The 25,813-nt window shown below is 34.6% G+C and overlaps 1 protein-coding gene and 1 non-coding gene across 2 annotated transcripts in view; one reads left to right on the forward strand and one right to left on the reverse strand.

Moving 5' to 3' along the window:
* ACBD6 (acyl-CoA binding domain containing 6) overlaps nucleotides 1–25,813 on the reverse strand; it is a 191,112-nt gene that overhangs the window by 118,774 nt on the left and 46,525 nt on the right. Inside the window, exon 4 of the mRNA XM_039249307.1 lies at nucleotides 1,532–1,614. Coding sequence (XP_039105238.1) covers nucleotides 1,532–1,614 — 83 coding nt within the window. The remainder of the gene's footprint in view (nucleotides 1–1,531; nucleotides 1,615–25,813) is intronic.
* Nucleotides 25,065–25,203, forward strand: LOC120243250. The gene has a single exon (XR_005531260.1). It is a non-coding gene; the product is annotated as a small nucleolar RNA SNORA46 (small nucleolar RNA).

The following is a 25,813-nucleotide window of genomic DNA, read 5'->3' on the forward strand; positions in this document are numbered from 1 at the left end:
GTGAAAAGTGCAGGTAACTCAAAAAGTAGAACAGCATCAGAGATTCTTATTTAAACTTGTTTATAAGGTAAAAATCTTAAAAGAACGTGCCATATGACATTAAAGCAGGACTAAATCCTTTTCCTGACTTTCACATGGTACTAAAAGAAAAAGATGAATGGTAACGAAGAATTTCTCGTAGAAATTTAACTAATTGTAGTTAAAAAACCCCACATAACATAAAATTTACCTTCCTAACCATATCTGACTACACAGGTCAGGAGTGTTATGTATATTCACACTATTGTTCAACCAATCCCCAGAACTTTTTCACCTTTTGCAAAACTGAAGCTCCCCCCCATTAAATAAGCACTCCCCATCTCCCACTGCCCTCAGCTCCTGACAACCACCATTCTACTTTTTGTTTCTATGAATTTGACTACTCTTGATTCCTCCATATAAGAGGAACCATACTGTATTTATCTTTTTGTGAATGGCTTATTTCACTTAGCATAATGTCCTCAAGCTTCATCCAAGTTCTATAGTATGTGTCAGAATTTCCTTCCTTTCCGAAGTTGAATAATATTCTATTCTTCTAATAGAAGAATATTCTATTCTATTAGTTGAATAATTATTCTGTTAACAATATTCTATTAATATTCTATTATGAGCTACAGAATCATATCCTCTATGTATAGACCACATTTTGTTTATCCGTTCATCTGTCCATGGGCATCCAGGTGGCTTCCCCCTATTGGCTGTTATGAATAGTGCTGCTATGAACATGCGTGTGCAAACAGGGGTCTGTGAGATCCCGTTTTCAATTATTTTAGATATATAACCAAAAGTAGAATTGCTGGTTCATATAGTAATTCTTTGTTTAACTTTCTGAGGAATCTCCACAATATTCTCCTTGGTATGCCATTTTATACTCAAAATCATTTCTAATCTTTAAAAGAAATCATGGTAATTTAACAATGACAACAAAAAAAACCTTTTTTCTAAAAAAGAATATAAATGTTTTTTAGAAATTGTATGAGCTTTATGAGAATGAATCGCTACCTCCCCTTACATACTTCAGTTCAGATTACAGCCATACTAAGAAAAAAGAAAAGAAAGGATAATGACATTTTATCACTATTGTGAATAAACTTGAACGCAAATACCCACACACACAGACACACACCAAGAAATAATGGTATTCTGAGGAAAACAACATCAACAACAAAAATCCACAGCTTTAGAGTGTGTGAGACATAAAAACCTTGCCCTACTAACTACTTACATGGTGGGAAAGGTTACTATCTGGCACTGATTCAGACACTTACTGATCTCAAAGATAAAATGTCTAAAAAACTTCTTTTCTGCTATGTATTATCTTACTAGAGATATCACCAGTTTCATTTCATATTAAGAAAAAGTTCTTCACAAATCGAAGTTTTCAGGATTAAAAAAAAATACAAACACACACATTTATATGCACATACATACAAACACACACATGTATATGTATATATGTATCCCTATTACCAAATACCAGAAAAGAAATTACCTGATGATTTCTTCATGATACAGAGAACTAACAACAGGCCCACCAAAACCAGTATTTGCTTCTTTTCCTTTCTTCTCAGGTGACTGTATGGGAGGTCGGGAGTGGAAGAGATAGAAAGTAGAAAAAAGACAGAGGGATTAAGGCAGTGTGTATTTAAAATAGCTACAAAATAATACTTTGCTAAGGAATACTAAAGTTTTTTTTGTTTTAGGAATACTAAAGATTTGAGGTCCACAATTTCAAGATGGCATCCAAAAGGCAAAATGACTCTCAAGTCATCAGAGTAATGGAATGAGTACCCACTACCAAACCAAGGTCATTCCATTACTGAGCTCTGGAGATACCTGAAGCCCACCATTCCCTTAGCTGATTATATGATGATTCACTATGGAGAATATTGATGTTCAAACTAGAAAAATAAAAATGAAATATGACCTATAAATACCAAATCTGAATGTGATCAGGAAAATCATACCCAGATTATTGACAAAATTAAGGTTTCCAAATAAGAAAAATAACTAAACTGTAGTTAAACTTGAAACCCAACCATAAAGAAAAATATTTTTTGATGGCAAGAAAAAAGGAGAGAAGGTGGAAAAGAATGGAAAAGAAGTTATGACCTATGATAAATGGAAAAAAGTAGCAAATTAGGCCCTGACCCTCAGTATTTTCAAAAAGCACAAAATTAAGATTAAAGTTAGAAATAAGATTCTTCTAAAACATATAATGTGGAAGCAGTAAACTTGAATCTTATTGTCTGAAAGGTTCAAATTACAATCTCTGCAAAAGCCTACATTTCCTGCAATAATGACAATTTTCAGGCCAGGACATCCTGCCAAAATCAAAATTCTAAACATAAATGTCTTAGAATCAAAACTAATACTATTAGGGGCACCTGGGTGGCTCTGTCAGTTGAGCGTCCAACTCTTGATTTTGGCTGAGGTCAGGATCCCAGGGTCATGGGGTTGAGCCCTGTGTCAGACTCTGTGTGAGCATGGAGCCTGCTTGGGGTTCTCTCTCTCTGTGCCCCTCTCCCCAACTTGCGCTCTCTCTCTTGCTCTCTAAAATAAAAAAATTAGGGGCGCCTGGGTGTATCAGTCAGTCAAAGATCCAACTCTTGATTTTGGCTCAGGTCATGATCTCACAGATTGTGGGTTCAAGCCCCATGTAGACTCTGCGGAGTCTGCTTGGGATTCTCTCTCTCTCTGCCCCTCTCCTGCTCATGAGCTCATGTGTGTTCTGTCTCTCAAGAATAAATTTTTAAAATAATTTTAAAAAAAGAAACTAATATTTTTACTGTTTAATTTGACTAACTAGTTTCACAACAGAAAAATATAGGTAATCCTCATATACCTGTGTTTTTTCCTGATCTTTAAAGAAGAGGTTTTGTTTTATTGTTTACTTTTGTGGTTATTTTTGTTTGTAAACCACTGGGTAAAGGAAAAAGGTCCTGGGGACAGCATATTCTATTAGTTCCTGACATCACTGGGAAAACAAGTTTTGAGAAAGGGTGGAAATTTTGGAGATGAATCAAAGCAGTTATTAATTTATGACAAAAACAAAGCTACAGTATCATAAACAACTCCTGTCACGATTAAACGACTATAGTCGATGCTGGCAAATAAGAAGCACCAAGTAAATGCCAAATCCCTCTCTTCTCTGAGGGCCATTCTTAGAGAATAAATGCTGCAGAGAATTTCCAAGAAAGAGAATGTTTTCTTCATTCATACTAAAAAAGCACACACCATAGGGAGAACCTATTTTATTCAATGCAATTATGTTCTAAATAAATACTCCACAGTACGATAAAGTTGAAACACACCTGGTATCCAAGAAATGCTTGCTAACTGAGCAACAAGACTGAGAACGAGGAAAGAGTGTGGCACGCACAGCTTCCTGACAAAGAACAGACTCCAAGAACATAACAGAGGGGAAAATCTATGTGACCTTAGATTTGGCAATGACTTTTTAAAATACAACAAGAAAATCATGATCATGAAAGAAAACAAACTGATGCTAGTCTTTATTAAAATTAAAAATGCTGTGCTGTGAAAGATACTGCTAAAAGAATGAAATGACAAACTACAAACTGGGAAAAAAATCCCTGCAAAACACACATTTGATAAAAGACTAGCATGCAAAATGTATTTTTGAAAACCTTCTTAAAACTCAACAAGAAGAAAACACATAGAAAATTGCAAGCTAATATCCCTGATGAACAAAGCTAACAAAAGTCCTCAACAAAACATTAGCAAACAAAATTCAACAAAATATTAAAAAGATCGCATACCGTGATCAAGCGAGATTTATTCCAGGGCTGCAGGGAGATTCAATATCCACAAATCAATTAACATGATTCACCACATTAATAAAATGAAGTATAAAAATCATATGATCATCTCAATAGATGCAGAAAAAGCATCTGACAAAATTCAACATCGATTCATGACAAAAACTCCTGACAAAGTAGGTGCAGAGGGAACATACCTCAGCACAATAGAGGGCACATATCACATTTGATGCTTAAAAGCTCAAAGCTTTCATTCTAAGATCAAGAACAAGACAAGGATGACCCCTCTCATCACTTTTATTCAATACAGTATAAGTAATCCAATTTTTTAAATCGGCAAGATATCCCAACAGACACCTTCCCAAAGAAGATACCCAGATACACTGACAAGTAAGCAAATGAAAGGATTTTGTCCAACATCATACGTCGTTAGGGAAGTGCAAATTAAAACAATAACAAGACATTACTAAATACCTCTTAGAATGGCTCAATTCTGAAAGACTGACACCACCAAATGCTGGTAAAAATGTGAAGCCACTAGGAATTCTCATTCATTGCTGAAGTAAATGCAAAATGGAATAGCCACTATGGAAGACAGTTTGGCAGTTCTTCTAAAACTAAATATAATTTTACTATATGATCCAGTAATGATGCTTCATGTGATTGTGGGCTATTCTTTTTGGAGAAAATGTCTATCCAAGTCTTTTGCCCATTTATTAGCTGTTATCTGCTGTTGTTGAGTTGTAAAAGTTATTTATGTATTCTGGAACTAGATCTTTATCAGATATATGATTTGCAAATATTTTCTTCCATTCTGTAGGACGTCTTTTCAGTTCTTGACAGTATTTTTTGAAGCACAGAAGTTTTAAATATTGATGAAATTCTACTTACCTATTTTTGGTTTGGTTGCTTGTGTTTTTGCTATCATATCTAAGAATTCATGGCAAATCCAAAAGCATGAAGATATATCCCTATGTTTACTTCAAAGAGTTTTATAGTTTTAATTTATATTATTTAGATCACTGATCTAAATCATTGATCCCGTTTGAGTTAATTTTTGTATATAGTGGGGGAAAGGAATGTACCTGCATTCATTGAGGATTCACTGAGCTTCTTGGATCTATGGACTTATGGCAGTGATTCTCAATAAGGGAAGTTTGTTTGTTTGTTTGTTTTGCTTCCCATCCTCCCCTCAAAGATATCTGGTAATGTCTGGGGCAATTTTTGGTTGTCACAGGTGAGTGGTCCAATTGGAATCTATATAGTAGAGTCCAGAGATATTGCTAGACATCTTACAATGCACAGGACAGCCCTCTACAACAAAAAAATTAGTCAGCCCTAAGTGTCTACGGTGCAAAGATTGAAAAACTCTGGTTTATAAGTTTCCATCAAATCTTTAACATTTCAGCTATCATTAATTTTTTCCCCTATCTTTCCCCCTCTCTCTCTTGCTTTTTCACTTCCTTGTGGGAATCCAATTCTATACATGCTACACTGGTTGATATTCTCCCATAATTCACTAGAGCTCTGTTTATTTTTTAGTCAGTCTTTTTATGCTCTGTGCTTCATTTTTATTAGGTTCACTTACATCTTCAAGTACTGATCTTTTCTTATGCAATGTCTAATTTGCTGTTAATCTTATGCAGTATATTTTTCATTTTAAAAATTATTTTCTGTCATCTCTAGAAATTCTATGAGTCTCTTTTATCTTTTATTTCTCTTCTCCATTATGTTTGTATGTTTTCTTCAACTTTCTTGAGTTTATAAAATATAGTTTTTTCAAATCTATCATTTCTGCATCTGCTTTTATTGACTGGTTTTCCTCCTGGTTATGAGTCATTTTTCCTGCTATCTTCGCATGCCTGAAAGACTTTTACTTTTTTTTTGTAAAATAGACATTGTGAATTTTACTCGCTTGCTGGATGTTGTTGTGTTGACTTTGTTTTGGCATGAATTCAGTTATGTGGAATCAATTTGACCCTTTCAAGGCTCACTTTTTAAGTTCTGTTAAGGCAGGGTCAGGGCAGCCTTTAATCCAGGGCTTAATTTAGCTTCACTACTAAAGTGAAATCCTTCTGAGGCCTCTAAAACATTATGTCCCATATACTAAATTTTCTTTCCACTCTGAAAGTATGAAATGAAATATTCTCAGTCTTATATCAGCTCTAGGAATTACTGCTTTCTTGTATTTCTTTCTTAAGTTTATTAGTTTCCTCTCACACACACAGATTATTATCAGCCAAAGGAACCCCTCTGCAGATCTTTGGAACTCTTTCTGTGCAAGAACATCTTCTCCAGTATTTGGCACTTCACTTTCCAGCTCAAATTAGGAAGAAAGTCAGGTTCTTTTGGGACTCTCCTCTCTGAACTACAGCCTGGAAATTGTTTCCAGGCCATAAGCTGAAGCAACTGGAGGGCTCATTTTATTTCCCTTCTTCCCTAGTTTTATACCACTTCTAGTACAATGTCTGAAAATCACTATTTTTCATCTATTGTGTCTGGTTTTCTTCCAGTTTAAGACAAAAGGGTAAATCTTGTCACCATTACTCTACAATGCCCAGGAGAAGTCCCACAAACATTAATTAAAAACTAACATACTATTCCATGCATAATTTACTTAACCATTACTGACAATTTCTAGGTTTTCACTTTTTCACACATAAGCGAAGATATGATAAATGTATTTGTATATAAAGCATAGGAGAGTTTTAATTAAAATCTTTAGGAAAAAGATGACTCATCTGATTATAGTGTATTCTAAATAGATTTCTTCTTCCTGGGATTAATTTCTGTTTCTGAAGCTTTGTGCATGTTAGCGTGCTGGTGACAACTTTTTTTGGCGGAGGAGGGAAAAGATTATATTTTAAGCAGAACTAATATTTTAAAAATAGTCTGCCATTATCAGATTGAATTCAGAATAAAGCTGCCAAAGATGCATTAGTTTTGCTCTCCATCTACTTCATCTACAAGAAGGGGTAAGCTTTGGCTACCCTATCCTCCTATTTCCACTCCAATGCGATGTTTCTCATAGAGGCTTAAGAAGTTTATTCCATTTCTCTCTACTCATAATCCATTAAGTTATTTTTATGTTACATCAGCAGTTAAAGAAAGAGACTCCAATTTGGCAGCCAATAGGATAAAATTTGCCAATTCTTATATTGCCTCAGACTATATTATTTGAGACACTGAAATGTTCCTTCACTCAAAGAGGAAAGGATAAGTTGTTGGCTGAATCTTTATCACTTGATTCAGATTCCACCTTAGTCAGTTGCAGAGCCCAGATTTAAATCCTTGTGAGTCGTTCTTTTCCAACTGAAAAATAACTATTTCAAAGATTATGAGGCTAATATCTGCAAGGAGGGGATTTCTTGCTTCCATGTGCTACCTTGTTTGGCTTCTCTTTTATTGATTTGTTTGCCTTGTTTGTAGGTCTAGCTGTAGAAATTTGGATAAATTAACCTCTCTGTCCAAGTTTTCTCATTTGTAAAAATAGGAATATTAGTCCCCATCTCATATGGGTGTTTTAAGGTATAAAATATGTAAGACAGAATAGTGCCTAGCCCAAAGAGGATGTAAATGTCAGCTAATATAATAATTATCATCAGCCAAAATACAGCCATCTCTCCAAAGCAAAAGTGTCTCAGTAATACAGATAACAAGATGTTCTGATGTGGGGACATACAATATTGAACCGTAGGTCTTTATCTAATACCCTTAAGCTTCTCAATCTACTGATAAAACCACCAACCCCAAAATCAACCAAGCAAATAAAAAGCCTAACATAGTAACTCTTATCATTAAGAAAAAAGGAAAGAAAAACAGGACTTAAGGAGAGTGTTCCATGTGCTTTGCACTTTATATATATTATCCAATTCCAACTTCAAAACAATTCTAGAAAGTTGGCATTTTTATTGTATTCACTTAATCTAAGACATCAATTATAAAGAGTACTATTATTTTCTGGAATGCTAAGAAAGAAAAAACACAAATAAAATATATCAATTTTAAGACAGAATTTTTTAAATGTCAAGAACTTAATAACTGCCTGCTTTATATTTGATGAAATGTGTCTCCATTTTACAGATTAGAAAGGTGAAAATAAGAGAAATGAGGTACTCAGTGCCACACAGTAAGTGGCAAAATCAAGATTCAAACCAAATCCTCTGATTTCCAAAACCTGTGCTCTTTCTATTAAACTATGTTATCTCTCCAAGCTACTTATAGAAACCATGGTTACATATTGATAATATTCTGCATTAAAACTTTGTTCAGTTTCTTAACTGTGATAAAAAATTAAACACTTAATTTGAAAGGAAAATTTAAAATTAAACATATATCCTTAACTTTTTTGAAGCTGATTTATTATGATAAATTATGCACAATGCAATCAATTATATGACCAATACTATAGTTCTAAGTCCTTAAAAAACAATATTTTTCTAATAATCCTTTACATATATTCATTGTAGCTTTTTTACCCTGAAACATGAATAGTTAGTTATTCATGTCCACATATAAAAGTGAGAATACTGGGGTGCCCTGGGCGGCTCAGTCAGTTGAGCATCCAACTTTTGGTTTTGGCTCAGGTCAAGATCTCCCAGTGTCTTCCACATGGAGCTCTGCACTAGCAGCATGGAGTCTGCTTCAGATTCTCTCTCTCAACCTCCCTCTCTGCCCCTTCCCAACTCCTGCTGTCTCTCTCTCAAAATAAACACTTTTTAAAAAGTAAGAATATTGGGGCGCCTGGGTGGCTCAGTCAGTTAAGTGTCTGACTTCGGCTCAGGTCATGATCTCATGGTTTGTGGGTTCGAGCCCCACATCAGATTCTGTGCTGGCAGCTCAGAGCCTGGAGCCTGTTTCGGATTCTGTGTCTCCCTCTCTCTCTGCCCCTCCCCCACTCATGCTCTGTCTCTCTCTGTCTCAAAAATAAATAACCTATATTAAAATAATTTTTAATAAAATAAAATGTAAGAATATTAACCTTATCTCAGCTATTGTCTGTCATGCGTGTTAAAAAAATTAACATGAGAATACTGTTGGTTGCTTTAATTTATAACAGTAATACTTCTAAAATTTAACAAGAAAGATAAACTGCATAAATCTATTTTAACCTTAGTTTATCTTAAAATTACATATAATATAGTTTTTAAAAAATTCAACTCCTAAAAACTTAACAACAATGGACATTTAATAAAGGTGTCAATTATCTAGAAATGCTTAAATGACAATTGGAAAATAATTTTTAGATCAAAGGAAAAAAAGCAGAAATATGTCCAAGTAGATATTTTATACAAACCTCCAAATTTCAGCAGTGTCTACTATTTTTGTATATATACTATATACACTAGCTTAAAAAGTGATGCAGACTTTTAAAATATAAAAAACCTGATGGGGTGCCCAGATGGCTCAGTCAGTTAAGCATCTGATTTCAGCTCAGGTCATGATCTCACAGTTTGTGAGTTTGAGCCCCACTTCCAGCTCTGTACTGATAGTGTGGTGCCTGCTTGGGATTCCCTCTCTCTCTGGCCCTTTCCCACTCATACTTTTTCTCTCACTCTCTTAAAAAATGAACTTTAAAAAATATATACATTGAAAAACTGAAAACCACACTTTATTTTTACCAAATACTTTAACTGTATCACGAAAATATATGAGATAATCTTTCCAGATAATTAATATGGTTAATAGAACTCTTACAGAACCCTTATAATTCACCAAATAAATTTTATCACTGTACAACAAAACAAAAAATAGTAAGTTGCTCTTTTTACCACTCTATAATGAAATTTAAGACTAAATATATTAACTTTGTCTTCTAAATTTCCTGGCTATTGTCAACTGTCTTGGTTCCAGGCTACTTTAAAACAAAGGTACAAAAGATTATCACTTGTACACATGCCCAGTTTCCACTGTATAATATGTAATACATTTATCTTTATGCAGTTTTCTTACTCAATTTAATGCTAGCTTAAACTAGCATTAACAGAGGACCATGAGGGAGGAGAAGGGAAAAAAAATAGTTAAGGAGAGGGAGGAAGACAAACCATAAGTGACTCTTAAATACTGAGAATAAACTGAGGATTGATGAGGGTGGGGGAGAGGGGAAAAGGGATGATGGGCATGGAGGAGAGCACTTGTTGGGATGAGCACTGGGTGTTATATGGAAACCAACTTGACAATAAACTATAAAAGAAGAAAAAATAAAATAAAATGTCTCTCACGTAAAATTAACCTCAGGTCATTACAAGTTTCTAGAAAAGTAACAATGATCAATATTTAAGTGTTCTTTGGAAAATTATTCTGAATATTTGTACCTATTCAGAAATTATAAATCTTCGTAGATTTAAGAGTCAAAGAAAATCATAAAAGACCAATAATCAAATACTTAACATTCCTGTAATAATGTGATAAAAATAAGTTAGAACTATATTTTAAACAAATAGCTTATATTTCTATAATATCATAAGCAATATAACCAAGTGATCTTTTATGTAAGAAAAACATTAGGAGCCAATGGAAAACAGACCACAGTTATATGCAAGCAATAATTAAATACCTTTAGTTACACAGAGGTTTAGGGTTTTATTCACATACATACACAGAAATATCAATAATGTTATACCAATACTTGAGAAAACATTCAACATGCCTAATTACTTACAAAATGCAACTTAAACACTCTAGATCTGTCGATGTCATTGTAAAAGGCGAAAGATTTATACGATCTGAAGAGAAACCAGAGTATTGTCCATGTCATTGTAAATGGCAATATTTCATTCTTTTTAATGGCTAATATTCCATTGTGTGTGTATGCACACACACATACATATACACGCCACATCTTCTTTATCCATTCATTTATGGATGGACGCTACGGTTGCTTCCATACATTGGCTATTATAAATAATGCTGCAATAAATGCAATAATGCAGGGGTACATAGATCTTTCTGAATTAGTGTTTTTGCTGAAATAAGTCAGAGAAAGACAAATACCATATAATTTCACTCATATGTGGAATTTAAGAAACAAAACAAACAAACAAACAAAAGGACAAAAAGCCAGACTCTTAAATATAGAGAATGAACTGGTGGTTGCCAGAGGGGAAGTGGGGGGGGGAGGGGGAGATGGGTAAAATAAGTAAAGGGAACTAAGAGTTCACTTGTCAAGAGCGCTGAGTAATGCAGAGGATTGTTGACAGGGTGCCTGGATGGCTCCATGGTTAAGCATCCAACTTCGGCTTGGATCATGATCTCGCAGTCTGTGAGTTTGAGCCTCACATGGGGCTCTGTGCTGACAGCTCAGAGCCTGGAGCCTGCTTTGGATTCTGTGTCTCCCTCCTCCCCAGCTCACATATACTCTCCCTCAAAAATAAATAAACATTAAAAAAAATTTTTTAAAGAACTGTTGAATCCACCTTGTACACCTGAAGTTAATATAACACTATGTTTTTTTTTAATGTTTTATTTATTTCTGAGAGAGAGAGAGACAGTGTGATCAGGGGAGGGTCAGAGAGAGAAGGAGACACAGAATCCTAAACAGGCTCCAGGCTCTGAGCTGTCAGCACAGAGCCCGATGTGAGGCTCGAACCCACGAACCATGAGATCATGACCTGAGCCGAAGTCAGACGCTTAACCAACTGAGCCACCCAGGCACCCCAATATAACACTATATGTTAATTATACTTGAATTTAAATTAAAAAAATGTTTAAAATAAATAATTAAAACTGCAAACTAAATCAATGAGCAATGAACTTAAAACTAATTCCATTCCAATAACAAAATTATTCAGTTTGGTAAAACTGTAGTGAAGCAGGTACTCAAAAATAGTCCTGATGACCTTGTAAGATGGTATTACTTTTTGGAAAACAATACTACAATCTTACCAAGACCCATAAAAACATTAGCATACTTTCATTATTTTCACCAATAACATGAACTTTTGGATTATAAGAAAAAAATACAATCCTGAATTATAGTAACTTTGTAGGATTTGTAGGACTCAATCATAATCCTTTCTGTTACTCATCTTTACATAAAATGAATGTTCTTGAATTTTTAAGACTGAAATGTGGATCAGAATAGATCTTGGGGTCTATACCTCCCTTTTCTGTTGTTTTCATAAAGTATTTAAAAATCTGGGATGCCGCGGTGGCTAAGTTGGTTGAGTGTCTGCCTTCGGTTCAGGTCGTGATCTGTTTGTGGGGTTCGAGCCCCACATCAGGCTGTCTGCCGTCAGATCCTCTGTCCTCTTCTCTCCCCTCACCCTCCGACCCCACTCTTACTCTCCGTCTCTCTTGAAAAATATATAAACATTAAAAAAAAATCTGACTTTTGGGATACTTTCAAGATTACTTGGCCCTGGTCCCCTTTCCTGCTTTCATCTGTTTTTTTCCTATAGCCTTTACTGTCAATGTCTTGTTTGGTTGTGATTAAATTCCCAAAAGATTCCTTGTAGTGTAAGGTTTTGTAATGGAAGAGGAATTTGGCTGGCTAATTTTGGAAGCTCCAGGGCCCAGACAGCTCTAAAGAACCCTATGTACTCGGACATGAAGTGTGCAAAATCCTCTAAACTCTCTGTCGGCAATTTTAGGGCCATACCATTCTCAGGTCAGTCACACTTCCCTATTGCTTCATCCTATGGAGATCCCAACGCTGCACCAATCTAGATGGTTTGTCCCCATTTTATCTGACCAACTAGTTTTTATACAGATACTGCTTAAGAGCTTTTGGCTATTGCTATCCTCATTATTCTGTTAAAGGAAACATTCAGGAACATTCAAAAATATCTGAATGCTATGCTACAACCACTGCTACAGCCATCCTCCTAGAATTCAAATAATCATATATTTTGGATGGAATGCATGAATGGGAATACACAAATAAATAAATTAGTAGTGCTACACTAGGTGTATTTCCTTCTTTTTAAGTTTAAATTAGGTGTCTTTCCAATCCATTCTCTTTTCCATTACTTTTGCCATTCAACCAATGATCTCAATAAGATGAATGGATGATTTCATGAAAGAAAGATACAGAGATTGACCAGGCAAGACCAGTTTTTTTGTTGTTGTTCTTTTTAAGTAAACTCTACCCCCAATCTGGGACTCGAACTTACAACCCTGAGATCAAGAGTCAGATGCATTACTGACTGAGCCAGCCAGGCACCCCGAGGCAAGACACGGTTAGTAAACATCTGTTATTTGTGGCTTACCAAAGTCTTTAAAACACCATCTCAAGATGTTAATAACTTCCCATATTGTGGATCTCAACTTTCCAAAGTGGAATCCTCAAAACCTCACTTCTCAAGACTACCTTGCAGCAACTATATGCAGGCCTCTGACCTGAATTCCATCAATCAGATGTACAAACAAGCCAGATGGATATAAAATGGAACAACAGGTCACTGACCTGCAGCAAATCACACTTCTTGATTCACAGCTCAATATCTGGTTGGTACGATCCCATCAACAGAAGTATTGTGTTTGATATGAGCAGAATTCAATTAATTAAATCAAACTAATATTAATTCATATTTTAAGTACACAGGAGAATACTAATTAACGTCATCAGGAAATTCACAAGTAGAAATCAATGTTACCTTATGGGTGGATAGCTCTCATGAAATATAGTATCTATTGCTTTGTAATTGTTACTTTCAAAATATAGATTTATGAACTCTTCAGATGTGTCAACTTATGGACTGAAAACAAATATGCAAACATTAAAAGTATTTGAGTTCGGTGTTTGGCATAGGCTTTTATAAATACCCTTCATCAGATTAACAAAGTTCCCTTCTATTACTGTCAGCTATTAGCAGTTTTTATCGTGAATGGGTATTAAATTTTCAATCTTTTTTTTCCCTCTGTCAAATGATCATTATGATTTTTTCTTTTTTTCTGCTAATTGGACAAATTACAGTGCTTTTCAAAAGTTAAGCCACTCTTTTACATTCCTAGAATTAACTCTACTTGATTGTGATGTGTTATTCTTTTTATTTGTTGCTGGATTTGACTTGTTAATACTGTATATTAAAAAAAATTCTTTTCACCTATGTTAATGTGAGCAGTTGATTTGTATTGTCCTTTTTGGTATTGTTCTTGCCAGGCCTAAGAGTCAAGTTTATCCTGGTCTTTAAAAAATGAAATGAGGGACACCTGGGTGGCTCACTTAGTCAGTCTTGACCTCAGCTCAGGTCATGATTTCACTGTCTGTGGAATCGAGCCTTGCTTTGGGCCCTGTCCTGGCAGCATAGTGTAGAGCCTGCTTGGGATTTTCTCTCTCTCTGCTTTTCCCCTGCTCTCTCTGTCTCTCAAAATAAGTAAACATTAAAAAAACAAACAGATAAACATTAAAAACAAAAATGAAATGAGAAGTGTTTCACCTTTTCCTGTTTCCCACATGAGTTTTTGTAAAGTTGGCATCATTTCTTCCTTAAACAACTGAAAGAATGTACCAGTGAAGCTATCTCCACCAGCGGTTTTCTTTGTAGTAAGCTCTTTAACTAAAGAGTTAACTTCTTTAACAATATTTGTTCTTCCAGTCCATGAGCACAGAATGTTCTTCCATTTCTTAATAAATATGGCACTATCCAGATGTTCCATTTCTTATTTAGTCAGTTTTGGGAAGTTATGATTTGGAGTTTTTTGAAAATGTGTCCATTTTTCCAAATAATCTATTTGCCTAAAGTTGTTCATAAGATACACTTACTAATTATTTGAGATATTTGGTGGTGTCCCTTCTGCATTCCTGACATTGACCATTTGTCTTTTTTCTCTTCTTTCTTGATCATTGTTAGGGTTTTATCAATGTCTTCAAAGAACCAACTCTTTCTTGGCTTTACTGATTTTTCTCCAGTACACATCTGTTTTCTATTTTATTGGCTTTTCCATTTATGTATGTTTTTTTAAATTTGATTTTTTGTTCCTTTTGTAGCTTCTTGAAATGCAAACTTGAGGTATTATGTCCTCTGGGAATTACAATTCATTCAAAAAGAAACCTACTGAGGATAAAGATCCAGAAATATTCTTAACTTTTAGTGGATTCTCTGGCTTTCCAAGTTGGAAAAAATAAAAAGGAAAAACATATTCTTGTTTTATCAAAGAACAAACTGATAGATGGAAAGAAAAGGCTCAAAATAAAAATCTCCTTGGCCAACATAAGGCCCTTCCTCCCTCTTATTTAGGTATAAGCTAAAGACAGGCAGAACTGCAGTACATGGGGCACAGAAATACTGATAAAGAAGTGTTTCCCCAGAGAGTGTATTTTAGATCCTCTACAATAGTCAAAAAGAATCTTAAGTAATTATCTGGCCCTACTATACTGAAGAGTAACTTCAAAGAGGAATGAATAGTAATCTTTATTTCCAGTTATCTGAGTATTTCACCCCCTTACCAATTTAAAGTTCTTATTCAAATATTGCATTTCTCAACACAGCCTACTCTCACCACCCTATTTAGAACTATAATCCAACACCTTCTCTGTGTTACACTCCTACCCTTCTTGTCTTCCTGTGGTAGAATTTAAGGTCCACAAGGGCAAAAGGTTTTGTCTAGTTTTGTTCAGTGATGTACCTTAGTAACTGAAAACAGTGCCTGGTACACAGAAGACACTTAAGAAATATTTGTTGAATATGTGAATAAATGAATAAGAAAAATAAGGCGCAATTTCAAAAAGATGAGTTTTTACATGAGAGTGAATTTAAGTTATATATTAATTTTAGAAGGAAATATACTGTGTTGAAATCCTACTCTACTAGTTATTAGCTATGTAACTTCAGGATAAATTATTAACTTCCCTAAGTTTTAGGATTTTTCTCCCAGAAAAATGCAAGTAATAGTGTTTGCTTTATAGGGTTGTGGTGAGAGTGAAATAAAATAATGCATCTAAAGCAGTTCGCATAGCACATGACACACGGTAAGAGCCCAGGAAATTATTATTTTTATTATTGCTGTCTTAACCAAAAGGCATGTATAAATGGATCAATATCAATCTCCAGTTAAATTTCTAATGGCAAATTCAGTGTTTGACCCTATCCTATATACCATCTTCATAAATAGTTGACTCAAGGTATGAAAAAGTACACTAATCAAATTTCCTGAGACAGGGTCAATGAATTTTTTTTAAAAATTTTTAATGTTTTATTTATTTTTGAGAGTATGTGCACGGGAGAAGGACAGAGAGAGAGGGAGACAAAGAATCTGAAGGAGGTTCCAGGCTCTAAGCTGTCAGCACAGAGCCTGACACAGAGCTTGAACTCACAAACCATGAGATCATGACCTGAGCTGAAGTCAGACACTTAAGTGACTGAGCCACCCAGGCACCCTCCAAAAAAAAAATCTTAATATTGGAATAATATAATAAATCAAATGAATGTAATTTAATAGGAGGACACATAAAGTACTAAACATAGCACATGACAGACACTGCATAGCAAGATTTATTAAAAAAAGAAAAAAAGACTTGGGATTTTAGTTCTCTGAAAGTTAAAGAAAAACTAACATTTTAATGTGGCTGCCAAAAATGTGAAAGTAATTTTAAGCGACATCACAGAAGTATAGAACTCAAATGAAAGAAAAGTTCTATCCTATGGTGGTTCCACTAGGTCTCAAATAGTCTGTTCAATTCTAAAACCCATACTGTAAGAAACTGAAACTTCTTCACACAAGAATGATTGGGATGGTGGAAGGGCTTGACGGGGTTGGGGATGGAGAGCAATTTCAGAAATTAAGGATACCTAGCCTGAAGAAGAGGGAACGTCAAAGCTGTCCTAACACAATGAAGGACTATTCTGTAGATGAAGAACTGGACTTGGGCGTGGAAAGCTAAATACAGAACATATGTGAAAACAAGAACAACAGAAACAAAATAGTGAAGATTTGAGCCTCATATAGTGAGAAGCTTCTAATAACTGCAGTTAAAAAATTGGGCTGACTTCTTCACAGATTGTATATTTCCATCACTATGAGTCTTCTAACAGAAGCTAAAAGCCTTTTGTTGGAATAGCATGGAGGTGTCTAGACAACCACTAATGTTCTAACTACAAGACTACAGCCCTACAAGAAGAGAAACATGATAAAAAAAAAAAAAAAAGACATACAAATGGTCAATGATGCTTAACATCATTACACATGAGGGAAACGTAAATAAAAACCATAACAAGATACCACTTCCTACCCACTAGAATGATGAAAACCAAAACATCATAAAATAACAAGTGTTGGCAAGAATGGAGAGAAATCAAAACTCTTACACACTGTTGACAGGAATGAAGAATGCTGTACCCATTTTGGAAAAGTTTGGCAATTCCTCAAAGTTAAACATGCTGTTACTATTTGACCCAGCAATTCCACTCCTAGACACATACACAGGAGAAATGAAGACATATCCACACAAAACCTTGTATAACACTTTTCTTAACAGCATTATTCTTAACAGCCAAAAGGTGGAACAATCCAAATGTCCATCAACTGATGAATGGATACAAAAAATGTGCAATCTCCTTACAATAGAATATTATATGGCAATTAGAATGGGGAGACTGAAACTGTTAACTAGAGGGTAGTTTCAAAACTTCAAAGAGAAACTCCATATTCTTTAGGTATCAGTTTCAATCTCCTCATTTCCCCCAACCCTAAGCAACCACTAACCTGTTTCTGTATAGATTTGCCTATTCTGGACATTTCAAATAGATGGAATCATAGTATATGGGGTCTTCTGTTGAATGGCTTCTTTCATTTAGCATAGTTTAGCACGGAAGAAGGATTCTTCCAAGTTGTAGCATGTATCAGTACTGCATTCTTTTTGACAGCCAAATAATATTCTGTTTATAAATATATCACATTTTATGCATCCATTCATCCATTGATGGACATTTGGGTTTTTAGATGTTTATACCTGATTGTGGTAAAAGTTATACAACTTTGTAAACATACTAAAAACCACTGAATTAAACACTTCAAGTGAGTGAACTATACAGTGTATGAATTATGGCGTCTCAATTAAAAAAAAAAAAAAAAAAAAGAGTACCTGGGGCGCCTGGGTGGCTCAGTCGGTTAAGCATCCAACTTTGTCTCAGGTCATGATCTCACGGTTCGTGGGTTCGAGCCTCACGTCGGGCTCTGTGCTGACGGCTAGCTCATAGAGCCTGCTTCAGATTCAATGTCTCTCTCTCTGTCTGACCCTCCCCTGCTCATGCTCTCTCTCTCTCAGAAATAAAACATTAAAAAAATTAAAAAAAAAAAAGAGTACCCATAAAAGTATAAAATTTTGAGACAGTAAAGGGACAATCTATCTTAACTAGCCTATGAGCTCATCACATTAATTATCACAATGATTAGTAAATATAACGATAACCCTGGGAGGTAAGGGAAAAATGTTCTCAGTAAGCTATGTTTAAAGAAGCTAGGAAACTTATAATCACATAGAATCTTTGCCTAAAATTTAAAAAGCTTAGCTATTTAAGAATATATTTGGTTAGGTGAAAAATTCACTCATGAAGAACAGTTCATTCCCCAGGTCTAGAATCAAGGAATCAACCTCCAACCGCGAACCACTACATTATGATCTTGTCCTATTGCTACAATCACAAAATCAAATTAATTCTAGGTTATGTAGGGATTTAGCTAGTATGTATACTGTTAAAACAAATGTAACACCAGCTTAGAATTACATTTCCTGAACTGTGGTCAATCTATAAAGGAAATGTATTTATAATGAATTCTTCAGAATATAATCATACCCAATGAACCTTCAAATCTTTTTTTCTTTTTCTCTTATTACTATCAGACTTCTTCAGTTCAATCTTCTGAAAATTTTTTTAAAAAAGCAGCAAGGTAGTTTATAGTTTTAAAATTTCAAAGTAGATAGGTTTATAAACAAAACCTTCAAAAAGTTTCAGAAACTCTGTTCTCATTTTCTAACTGTATCAAGGCATGGCACGACCGCCCCCAGGCGAAGAAACGGTGGGCAGACAGTAATTGTATTTGACAGCAGCAATTACATGCAAGGCTGGAGATTAGAAGACCGTTAATGTGTGTGCATTAACTGCTCTGGTATTTTCTGTTACTACTGAGGGTCAGCTCAAAGAAAATTCATGGCAAACTCTACCTTGGATACAGTTGGTTCAGGAATTCCACCCAAAGAAAGCACATGAGGAATATGAATACACTGGTTACAGGCACATCAGGCATGCAGAACATTCCTTTGATAAGAGACTGATAAACCATGAAATAGGAGCAACATGCAATTCTAAAAGATATTTCTACCTATACCTTTCAATTAACTATGAAGAATGCCAGAGAAAATCACACAATGAATAAGATTAAATGTTGATCTTTCACACAGTCCACATAAATTCTTTCACAACATCATACTGTAACCAAGCTTACTCAGTATTTGGAAACTACATTGAATAGAGAGCTTAGGAAACCTGGGGACTCTGGAACACCAGAAAGACAGCAGGAACAGCAAACTTATCTGAAACACAGGAAGACAGTAGACTAAACACATATCCTTGGTTCCCTCTCCTTCCATATAACATGCTGGAAAGACTCAACAACTAAAAAAGCCTGGAAGAAATTATGGGTACACCTAGAGCAAGAGGGTACAAGGGTCAAAGACTGGGACAAAAATTTCCTTGGCAGTAAAACCTGAACATTCAGGGGCCCAACCATCTGATGAAAATAAATTTTTCTTAGCAAGTAGAGAGGAGTCATACCACATGCTATATATGGTCCTAAGCATCCTGGTACGTTGAACTGTCCTCAATCTCTTTGTTCAAGAAGGATCTGCATTCACCTGCACAGTCCTCACCGAAGAAAGGCCTCAATGACTCCATTTCACTTTGTCTCAGTGAGAGATTAGAAGTTACTAGCTCAATGAACCACCAGACTTGAAATAAAATTACATCTGCCTTTCCCCATCAGTCTATTTTTTGCTCCAAAGACCTCAATAATCAGACCAGTGTTAAGGAAACCTACAATCAGTAGTCAGAAAAAGAGAAAGAGACTAAGATGAATCAGAACAAGTGACTTCTTTTGAGGAAGGCAAAATTTACTGAATAAAGAGACTTTTCATACAGTAAAATGTTATATACAGACATACATGAACACTAAATGCATTATTCCATAAAAGTCTGCTGTAAACATTAACTTTTTATCAATGTTGATAATATACATCCTAGTTTTAAGTTTATTTATTTTGAGAGAGAGCGAGAGTGCAGAGGTGCACACGTGTGTGGGACAGGCAGAGAGACGGTGGGGGAGAGAATCCCAAGCAGGCTCCATGTTGTCAGTGCAGAGCCCGATACAAGGCTCGATCCCAAGAACTGTGAAATCGTGACCTGAGCCAAAATCAAGGGTCAGATGCTCAACTGTCTGAGTCCCCCAGGCTCCCCCATCCTACTCTAAATCTCTCTTCTACAGCATGGCTCAAAATAGCCCTTCAATGAATTAGCATGATGCATCAACTGGAGCATTTTCAAAAAGACAATGAAAATATATAGAATTGTTAGAACCACATTCAAAAAGCATGTATGTCATCTTGTGAGGCATAATTTACGTTAATAAATATCCCTTTTTTCACTTCAACACAGTTAAGTACTTTTAAGTACTCACTCTCTTAAAAACTAACCTTATCACTGAAAGGTATGTTAATCAAGGTATCTTCAATCAAGACATTTAGTATTACCAGGGATTTAGGAAATATGATCAAATATTAAAATGTACACTGTAACATTAAATTTAACAGATTTACAGAAAGGGGAAAATTAATACGGACTGGAGGTTCATGGAGTAAATACGAATTGATCACAGCAAAAAAACAAAAAAACAAAAACAAAACAAAAAACCCTACCACAGTATAAGGACATCTGGGTGGTTCAGTTGGCTGATTCTTGATTTCGGCTCAGGTCATGAGCTCATGGTTTGTGAGTTTGAGCCCCACATCAGTGCAGGTCTCTCTCTCCCTCTCCCTGCTCCTCACTCACTGTGTGCTCTCTCAAAATAAACAAACATTAAAAAAAAAAAACAAAACATAGTACAGAAGGCATTTCAGAAAACAGCATGAGTGAAGAAAGGCATACTAAGTGAACTGTATTTGAGGGACAACGAGGAGGCATATCAGATTGGAGTCAAATTTACAGTGTATAAAGTTAGAGATAAGTCTAGATTCACAATGTTGGGAAAAGAGATACAGGTTGCAGAGGACTTGAATGTAAGAATTAGATTTGAGTTGATGGCTCCTCAGAACTTTAAATACAATAAATTTTTGTCATTTTCCTGCTAACCTTCATAATAAGGAGGAAAACATGTTCCAGTATAAAACTGTTCTCAATCACATCTAGAACATATCAAATTTTAAAACATGTAGTTTCAAATGTTCTAAAAGTAATGATTTTTTTCAGAATCTCAGTAGTATAGATCAGTAAAAATAATTCTTATTATAAACTCTAAAATTATTTATAGTATTAATATACTGAAAATGACAATCTCACCAATTTGGTAGTATAACAGAGAACTTCAAATATTCCAATTATTCAAGAGAAATCTCTAAATATTTTACTAATTTGGCTCAAGCCTGCCTTAAACATTTCTAATTTTGAAACCATGGTCAATAATTTAACTTATTTGTACTTTCTCCATTATAACTATAATTTGTTGTTCTGTTTCCTAACATTTTGCTCCAATTATATCCCTACAGTTTATTAAAGGTATCCTTGGATGTGAGGAAACAGCAGCTCATAAAGCCAAAGACTAAAATGTTCATCTTAGTTTAGCTAAGCAGACTCAGCTCGAATAGCTAGGACTCACAGCTGATGAACAACTTAGCACCAAACATCCTAAAGGTGACAGGCAAATGAGAAGCCTGGTCCTTTGTGACCATTCCATTTCCAATATAAACGTCTGTGCACTAGGGACTAGGATCTCACTAATGACTGTTAGTACATGTGAAAAGGTACTCTCATTCATTTCAGTTTAACTACAACATACACAATAAGGCTTTGGCAATCCATTTGATAATGTATGTGCAATGCTAAGATCCTCAAGTTCCATTGGGAAAAGGAAAAAATTTAAGTCAATTTGTTATTTAATTCATGAATTGCTCTTCTTCAGAATTCTATTAAATGAGGGATGCTTGTACAAGGAAAATATTGTTATGCATCTAGTTGTACTTACATAACACTCTTAAATTTTATAAAGGAAAACATCAAACACATCATCTCAAGAAAACATTTAAACACAGTATGTGTTTACTCAAGATGCTATTTTGGGAATAAAGGTTTAAGTTAGTAGGCTCTGACTCACAATGTAAAATGGAGCCATTAGCATGTTATTTATACTAATTAAATTCAATTTTAAAGTAACAAACCAACAACATAAAATTGAAATGTAAATATAGTGTATTCAAGAGGGATTTCCTGGGACTATTTGTGACCATATTTCTATAAAAATATTTACTACACATGTGATTTGGAAGCAGTTCCTCACAATGGGGTTGTAACCACCACAGCAATTAATAAATTTAGAATCATTTATTTTCAAGATATCCATAATACTTTGTGATTTAAAAGAAACTTTCATAGACAATGTAGTTAAATATAAGTAATAAGCATTACAGTACAAGACAGTAATTTTTAAACTACATTGGGAAAAATACAATTTCCTAAGGAAACTCATTAGGTTATTTCTTAAGTTACTGTTAATGGAAAGCTTAATCCGAGTCCATTTTATCACTTCCAAAATTGTCAGAAGGAAGGATACTTCTAGGCTATAGCAAATAATGTCTACATTCCTAAGGAAAAAAAAAACCCCACTAATCTGAAAGAATTTTTTCTAGTATGGTCAATATTCAACACATAAGATAAAACTGGTAACCAAACTGCCACGCACCCCAGAATATCTTCACCTAAGTGGGCTTTCCTTTCTCCTGAATTTGTCAATGAATATTCCTTCAAACTAGAGAGATACTGGTTCCTTGTTACATTCCATCCTGGCTAATAAGAGCTCTACTACAATCTAGTGAATAAAGGTCTATCTCACAATAGAGCTGAGGCAATAAACTGTATTGGATACCAAAGGTTTAGAAAAGAGAAACCTTCAGACGCTGGTAGAACAAAAATTACACAGTTGAAATTACAAGTTTAAAAAAGAAAACATCCTTGAAGGAATTGTTTTTATTTTTATATCTTGATAAGTAAAGTATACTAAAAGTCAATGGGATAAAACTAAGCATTTTAAGTATTTTATAATTATTTAAGAATGCATTTTTATTTATACTGCTACTGTGAGAGTGTATATTAGAATGTTATTCACATCACATTCAGAATTCAAAAAAATTTAAGTTTTAAGGATGTTAGACATACATATTGCTCTGTAATTTTCCTATAGCAATCTAAACCATGAAAAATTTAAGTACTGCAGATAATATGCACAAAATTCTAAACTACCTCTTTATTCATCCAAATCAAGTCATAGAACCTAGTTCTTCTGTGTATGAATCTTTCTAGATCAATCTCTAAACTATTATCAATTAGAGGAAAATCATTACATTAATAATTCTCAGTTAAGAATAAGAGATCTGCCAAGGAATGAGAATTTAAATATTCTTGAATATATGAATAAATTCTGAAATTCAAAAGCAAAATAAATTTTTTTAAAGAGTAGTCTCCCCTCACTCCAGAAAGAACTCTTCAAATATCTGAAAATAACAATCTAGGGGGGCCTGTGTAGCGCAGTTGGTTGAGCAACCAACTCTTGATTTCAGCTCAGGTCATGATCCCAGGGTTATGGGATCAAGCTCCACATTGGGGTCTGTGCTAATAAGCATGAAGCCTGCTTAAGATTTTCTCTCCCTCTGTCCCTCTCCCCTGCTCACATGCTCTCTAAAATTAAAAAAATAGTAATAATAAATTTAAAAAAACTAACTTCTTTCATTTTCTGAATATGCCAAACCAACTCTCTTATGCTTCTACTCCTTTGCACCTTGTGCCTCTACCCAAAATGCCACTCCATCCTCTTCTTCCTCTAATAAACTGCTCAGACCATGAGACCCAGGTTACCTACATGGCTTTCCAATGGTCAAACATATAGTCATTGTTATGATTCTATAGCCTCGTGCTCAGAATGTCAGCATTCCTCACACTCCACCACAACAATCAGCTTAAATGTCTTTCTCTTTTACTAGATTTGAATCTGAAAAAATGGATTATGCCTTATTTGTTTTTGTATCCCCAAATCTAGCACTAATGCTAGACATATTGACAGAGTAAAACACAAGTAAACAAGGAAACAAATGAGCATATTATTAAATCTTTGTTAATTCAGTAGCTATAGCACAGTACTACAGTACAACTTACAGAAATTTAATATTTTGTATGCTACCCCAACATCCACTGAATTAGATAATCTTGTGATTTAAAAGAACATTTAGAAAAAAATAAACTATTAACATCATGGATTAAAAGTAAGTAATAAAAGTGAAACAATGATTAATACACAGTTTAAACCACGTCTTTATATTTAACCATTTTCAAACATTCCAAAGTTGAGGCATCTATAGAAACAAAACCACTAAGCACATCAAACTAATCTTCCTAAGTATCATTTTATCTAAGTCTAGTCATAGAAGGTAGTTTTACTACCTAATTTGGATTAATATAGACACTATTTTAAATTTTCTAAATCAAAATTTCTTAAGGTTCATAGGCCTTTGGCAGCCACTGGTAATCTATAAAGTGATCTAGAGGCTGGCAGTCTGACTATAAGGTTCATTCAATAAGAGTCTGCCGCTTCCCCAGCCCTTGCTGGTTTTCTGACTTGTTAAAGAAAGAAATTAATAATGTATTATTGGATATAAACTTAAATGGAGTACTTTGTCTTATTATTATTTGTACTGTATTATTAGTATTTGTCCTGTTATTTAAAATGTTTTTTATTAAAACAATTATGATGAATCTTGGTTGAAATTTACTTTCAATTAGTAGTTTGCCTATGCACAAAACTAACAGGCTGTGAATGCCAGAAGCTGAAGAAATACTTTCTAATTGGCCCAGAAAACTTGCGGCTTCTAAAGTGGTTTACTTGAGGAGCCCCTGGGTGGCTCAGTCAATTAAGTGGCTGACTTCAGCTCAGGTCATGATCTCTCAGAGCCTGGAGCCTGCTTCAGATTCTGTGTCTCCCTCTCTCTGTCTCTCTGCTTACTCTCTGTCTCTCTCTCTCAAAAATAATAAACATTAAAAAGAATTTTTTTTAACTATATTTAAACCTTTGGATGGAAATTTTCCCCATTCTTGGTTACACTGTAGTGCAAAATAATTCCTGGCTCTTTCTGTTTGCACAGCTGACTTTGTGCCATTCTGCTGTTGCTCTATAGAGTTAAGGAACATAACTATACAACCAAAAAAAAAATTTTTTTTAAGTGATTTACTTGAATTTTCTAGTAGTTACAATAAAGATTATCTAGTTTTCACTATGTACATGTGAAAGTTGAAAAACCTATACAGAGAATACCAGTGAGAACTTAGAACAAAAATCAGCATAAAAGAGGTAACACTCTCAAATACCAAGAAACTTGCCATTCATTTTATAGGGATTCTTTTCTCCAGACCCTATCTAATTACTTGTGGTCTTACGCTATTCATTTATAAGTTGGCTAAAGTAACCAGTAAACACTCCTTTGGGGCATATCATTTGTAATAGTGATTTATTAGTCTGCTGCCTCCCAGTATTGGCCTGACCCTGAGTTTATAATTAGGCTGCATAATGTGGATAGAGGATGGTAGTTCACCATCTCCTTTATGAAATGGTATGGACATATAAAATGGAATAGTTTAATTAAATGAATTGAGAATGCTGGTTTCATATATATGACTTTAAAACATTATATTTAGCAACATCATGTATGTGTTCAAAAAGCTTAGTAGATACAATTCTACAAATAACCTAGGAAATATATATCATACTTCCCTGTATAAACATATTATTTCTCATGTATTCAT

This window comes from Hyaena hyaena, unplaced genomic scaffold, assembly GCF_003009895.1.
Source record: "Hyaena hyaena isolate Hyena2069 unplaced genomic scaffold, ASM300989v1 scaffold_337, whole genome shotgun sequence".
In the NCBI taxonomy this organism is placed as follows: domain Eukaryota; kingdom Metazoa; phylum Chordata; class Mammalia; order Carnivora; family Hyaenidae; genus Hyaena; species Hyaena hyaena.